General features: G+C 41.9%; 1 protein-coding gene across 4 annotated transcripts in view; it reads right to left on the bottom strand.

Moving 5' to 3' along the window:
- Positions 1 to 3,548: 3,548 nt before the first annotated feature.
- FECH (ferrochelatase) overlaps positions 3,549 to 6,000 on the bottom strand; it is a 38,157-nt gene continuing 35,705 nt past the window's right edge. For all 4 annotated transcript variants that reach the window (XM_032152202.2, XM_032152201.2, XM_032152203.2 and 1 more), the window contains 2 exons: positions 5,509 to 5,568; positions 3,549 to 5,041 (listed from right to left, as the gene is read on the bottom strand). In XM_032152202.2, coding sequence (XP_032008093.1) covers positions 4,907 to 5,041; positions 5,509 to 5,568 — 195 coding nt within the window. In that variant the 3' untranslated portion in view covers positions 3,549 to 4,906. The remainder of the gene's footprint in view (positions 5,042 to 5,508; positions 5,569 to 6,000) is intronic.

Raw genomic sequence — 6,000 nt, 5'->3', positions numbered from 1 at the left:
GCACAAGTGTCTAGCTGGAGAAAATGGGCAAAAAAAAAATAGAAGGTTTGTAAAATGATCAAAATTTTAGATATGCAGGATAAATATGTTCTGGGGATCTAACATACAGCATGGCGAATATAGTTAATAATACTTCAAGTACTGTAGACAGTTGTCCTTCTATACTGGCAGGGAGTTGGTTCCAGGATCCCCCACAGATACCAAAAGTTATCCACGCTCAGGTCTCCATTTTGCTATTAACAACTGAGAAGCTGAATAATCTCAATTTAGGGCGTTGATTTCTGGGTGAGCTCAGAATTTTCTTATTCCAGCTGTGACATCTCAACAAATTTCCCATTTCCACCTAATGTCGGGAGCCATGTTCCTGGGCCACCTTCAGGATTCTGGCAGAAGGGGTTTCAGGTGAGGTGAGAAGGTTAAGAGGTGAATTGGAGGTTCCTGGCTGATGCACCTGTGCCTTCACATGCCCCCGTGCACACACACAGACGTTTGCTTACAGCTGCCAGCTTTAAATTCTGCCTTCCCGCTGTCGTTGGGCAAGGTGGTCCTTTGCTGCATCGACAGGAGCTCATACGGCAGAGCCCCTAGGAATGCAGGTGCCCCCAGTCATCTACACTCAGAGCAGGGGGCAGGTCGTGCTGCTCACTCCACTTGGGGTATGGCTGCAGCCTAATCTCTCACCCTTTGTGGGTAATAATAATATACTTTGGATAAGCACAATGGCATCACATTGAGCAAAGGATCTCTTTTACATGCCTTAAGTTATGGTTTCTTGAATTAAATACCCAATTTATGAGAAAGATTAGCCCACCTCTTGCATCAGCGTGACCTGGAGGTGAGACATGGAGTCAAAGGAGATTATTCCAGAACTTTAAGATTTAATGAGTAGGCCGGGGTTAGTGGCTCACACCTGTAATCCTGACACTTTCGGAGGCCGAGGCGGGTGGATCACAAGGTCAGGAGTTAGAGACCAGCCTGACCAACATGGTGAAACCCCATCTCTACTAAAAATACAAAAATTAGCCGGGCATGGTGGCACATGCCTGTAATCCCAGCTACTCCAGAGGCTGAGGCAGGATGATCCTTTGAACCTGAGAGGCGGAGGTTGCAGTGAGCCAAGATCGTGCCCCCGTACTCCAGCCTGGACAACAGAGCAAGACTCCATCTCAAAAAAAATAAAATAAAATAAAAGATTTAAGGAGTGCACTGCCGGGTTTCAGACTTGCACAGTGGAGTGCAGTGGTGCATGGGGCCTATAGCCCTGTGTTTTGGCCAATTTCTCCCATTTGGAATGAGAACATTTACCAATGTCTGTACTCCCATTGTATCTTGGAAGTAACTAACTTACTTTTAATGTTACAGGCTCACAGGCAGAAGGGACTTGCCTTGTCTCGGATGAGACTTTCTTTGAACTTGGACTTTTGGGTTAATGCTGGAATGAGTTAAGACTCTGGAGGACTGTTGGGAAGGCATGATTGGTTTTGAAATGTAAAAAGGACATGAGATTTGGGAGGGGCCAGGGTGGAATGATATGATTTGGCTCTGTTCCCCACCCAAATCTCATCTCAAATTGTCATCCTCATAATCCCCACGTGCTGAGGGAGGGACCTGGTGGAAGGAGATTGGAACATGGAGACAGTTCCCCCACGCTGTTCTTGTGATAGTGAGTTCTCATGAGATCTGCTGGTTTTATAAGGGGATCTTCCCTGCTTGCTTGCTCTCACTCGCTGCCATGTAAGACATCTGCTTCCCCTTCTGCCATGATTGTCAATTTCCTAAGGCTTCCTCAGAAAGCCGAACTGAGTCAATTAAACCTCTTTCCTTTATAAATGACCCAGTCTCCGTATTTCTTTTCTTTTTTTTAATTTTGGGACAGGGTCTTCCTCTGTCACCCAGGCTGGAGTGCAGTAGTGCAATCACACCTCACTGCAACCTCAAACTGCTGGGCTCAAGCAATCCTACCACCTCAGCCTCCTAAGTAGCTGGATCTACAGGCGTGTGCCACTACACCCAGTTAATTTTTATTTTTTGTAGAGTCAGGGTCTCCCGATGTTGCCCAGGCTGGTCTTGAACTCCTGGGATCAAGCAATCCTCCAACCTCGGCCTTCCAAAGTATTGGAATTACACATGTAAGGCACTGCACCCAGCCTCACATTTAAAGGGCGTTTAATAACGAGTTTAGGGCCGGGTGCATAGGCTCATCCTTGTAATCCCAGCACTTTGGGAGACTGAGGCAGGAGAATCCCTTGAGCCCAGGGTTCAAGACCAGCCTGGACAACATGGCAAAACCCCATCTCTACAAAAAATATAAGAAAGTAGCCCGGCATGGTGATGCACTCCTGTAGTCCTAGGTACTTGGGAGGCTGAGGTGGGAGGATCACTTGAGCCCAGGAGGTGGAGGTGGCAGTGAGCCAAGATCGCACCACTGCACTCCAGCCTGGGTGACATAACAAGACTCCATCTTAAAAAAACAAAACAAAACACAATGAGTTCATTTCTCCTGATATGAAGCAAATTTTGAGTGCAAAAATTTATTTTGATTTTTTAAAAGTTAAGTAGTTCAAGAATGCATATTGTTTAGAAGAGCACTATACATGCAGGGACCTGGGCTTTATCATCACCCTGGCAAGCTAAACTGCCTCATCAACACTGTCCCTGCAAAAGTTTCTGTAGAAGTTGATTCATCAATTAAAAGCCAGATCTGTATATACATAGCTTGAAGAAACTGCCAGCAGTTCATTGCTAATTACCAGGGCAAACATTTGTATTTCAAAGTTGACCAACAGGATGACAATTCTCAAAGCTCTAAAAAGATTTTGTCCTACCAAACGCTAGCCTAATGTATGACCACTACCCATCCATGGTTAGTAACAATCAAAGGCAACACTTCTTACAGCAACAAATGCCATGAGCAGTGATCTCAATAAATGCCTCTTTGCCTGTCACTATAAAAGCCAGTCTGGTCCCAACTCAGTATCAAGGACATTATTCCAGACAGCACAGTACTGCTATCAATTCAGGTTTCCTTAGCAAATAAGTGCTTCAGATAGACTCACAAGGGCTCCTGAATTGGAGTTTTCTGCATCATCTCCATAAAAATATTTTTTCACCTCTAAAGTCACTGAAGAATTGAAGCAGACCCTTAAGAAGTTTCCTTAAGGAGAGAGAGTGGCTCCAAAAATAACCTTCCTTCCAGCACCACACCACTAACTCAGAGAATTCATTTCATGGTGGGATGGTCACTCAAAGTCTACTGCAAACCTAATTCCCAAAAAGGTAATGGAAAAGGCTAGAGGAAAATCCTAAACAATTACCTATGCCTTGTATCTTTCTCTAGAAACACAATCTACTAATAGAAAAACCAATTTGAAATTCTAAAAATGTGGATGCTACTCATGAGGGCTGTCATCAACGTAGGAAAACTATTAACTCAAGTGGATGGCATGTTTCTTTTCCTGTATTAAAAAAGCTCCTCACATTTAATAATTTTGATTTAGATCAGTTTTGATTTGACAGACAGCATGAATCAAACTTAGTTAAAACCTTAATGATGTTGTAATATTTATTAACATAGCCAATTCTCAATATGGAAGATTTATGAATCTCCTAATACTTCCACTTTATAAACTGGCTTTAAAAAAAAAAGAAACGCTCTTTTGAAGAACAAAGTTTCAGGGCTTGGAGGAAAGAGAAAGTGATCTTTACAAATTCTTCATGGAACCACCAGGGATCTTTTAATCCATTTAAATACAAACATAGACGATCAGACTCTGATCTGACATTATTTCTCTATTTTTAGAAACACTTTTCACTCACAAATCCAAGGTGACAATGGCATTAAAAATATTTACAGGAAAGGACTAGCACAAAATACAATATTATGATAGTAGTTATTGCATTAAAGTGGTTACTTTTCTGTATTCTTCACATGTCCCATTGTATGGCTATAAATTTTTATAATAAAAAATTGTAAATTAAGAAAGACTTCAAGCAAAGTATTGTTGACTTTATAAAATAATTCTTAAAACAAATGTGCAGAAAGAAGGCATTCAACTAAGATAGAGAAGATGCTGGATGGAAAGGCTTGCAAAGTCCCGGGAGGAGCTCCAGGGTGAAGCTCATCATTAGCCTTTCCAGCAGCACTGTCCTTGGAGACCAGAAGCAGTGGGAGCCCCTTCCCTGTGGCACCGCAGACTCCCACCAAGGCACGTATCACGAACACTGTACTTGTACATGTTTATTAGCCTTGGGTGTATGGGGAATCTCAGAGCACTTCTGAAATCCGTACTTGATTCCTTTTTACATTGAGGAAAGTGAGATTCACACACAAATACGAAGATGACCAATGAATGGTGGCCTCACTGGCAAAAGCAGCCATTGCAGGTAACCAAATTGCCTCCCTAGCATTCTGTAACCCATGGGCTCAGGGAAAGATTAAGTAACATTTCTTTTTCAAATTCACTTCAAATACTCAACTATGTTCATTTAAAAAACAGCAACTATATGCATGAGACTAAACAGATCTCATTCACACTGCCAGCCCACAGAGGGGACTCTCTGTACCCTTTCAGGAGGGTTTTGGGCAATAAAGCCAAAATCTGTACTTAAAATAGGTGTGTCTCATAAGACAAATTTTTAACTTATTTATTAAAGGTCCTAGTGGACATTCCAAACTAGTAACTTATACCTAGAAAGAGAAAATACAAATGCTTACTGTATAGTTATATAAAAATAGAAATCCATCAAGAGTCCAATCCTCAAGAAATCACACAATTTGTACCCAAAGGCTGTATATATATCAAGGAAGGATGACTTCCTTCCTTGATCTCTAAATAACATCCTCTCCACATCTGAGGTATCTGGAGGTTGGGCATTTGCCTAATGCCACGGGGTCCACCAGCGGGGGTCACAGCTGCTGGCTGGTGAAGAAGGATTTAGTCTCCCTGCAGACAGGATTGACACAGAGCGGACAGCTCAGGGTCAGCTGCTTGGAACACAGCTCATTTGACTGGATGTGTGAATGCACCAAGTCGGCCAGGGCCTGGAAGACAGACAAGAGGCAAAGACGCATGAGAAGCACAGGGTCTGCTCGTCTGCCATGCCCCTCCTCTGGCTGCCCAGGTCAGCGCTCTGGCTTGGGGTTTCTTTTCATCCAAGTGGTGAGCCCTTTGAACCAAATTCTACAGCATCTTCCTTTCCTGAGAATCCTTAGCTTAGAGAAAGTTAAAACAGAGATTTCAGGAATTGAAAACCTCTTACCCCACCCACTAGGCCTTTTCTCTGGAAAGCAGGTTTTAAATCAGACATAGTTACAGGTGGGTAGAAATCAGAAAATTGGGGCTATCTGAAGGAAAAAAGACTGAGCAGATAAGGAATTCGATTTTATTTTTGTAATTAATTGGAACTCCAAATGTTCTAATATGTGAGAAAAACCAATATTCTGCAAGAGTTTCTCAGAGGATTACTCTCTGGTATGTTCTACTAAAACGATTGTAACACTGTAGATACCTTAGAGAACAATGGATTTCCATTAAGAGACTCAGCTCTTCTGATGTTTTCAACTCCACACTGAATCAAATGAGAAAAGGGAGGAAAAACACAGACATATTTTATTTTCCTTTTTTTTTTTCAAAGAAACTGCTACAAAAAAATAAATACACACAGATACACACACACAATTCAAAGTCTGACTTCAACTGTTCACAGATTGCTCATTAATGAAAAATAGTCATGGGGCAGGGCTGTATGTTGATTCTGTTATCATAAATTATTCCTCAATTCTTATGTCCTTCCCCTTCCCCATTACCTTCCTACAGGTGGTTTGTTTGCAAATCCTTTTTGTGGTTACACTTGATGAAATTCTCAAGCAATTTAAATCTGTTTACCATTCTTTTTTTATTCTCTTTTGCTAGTGCGTAATTTTACAGACTCTTCCTAAGCAGAATGTTGCTTTAAATATAGTTTCATATTTGTTTTGATCACACGTGCCAAAATGAGGTA

The sequence above is a fragment of the Hylobates moloch genome, unplaced genomic scaffold (genome assembly GCF_009828535.3).
Source record: "Hylobates moloch isolate HMO894 unplaced genomic scaffold, HMol_V3 SCAFFOLD_5, whole genome shotgun sequence".
NCBI lineage: Eukaryota > Metazoa > Chordata > Mammalia > Primates > Hylobatidae > Hylobates > Hylobates moloch.
Note: the sequence above shows the minus strand (reverse complement) of the source record. Positions and strands in the feature narration are given on the sequence as shown.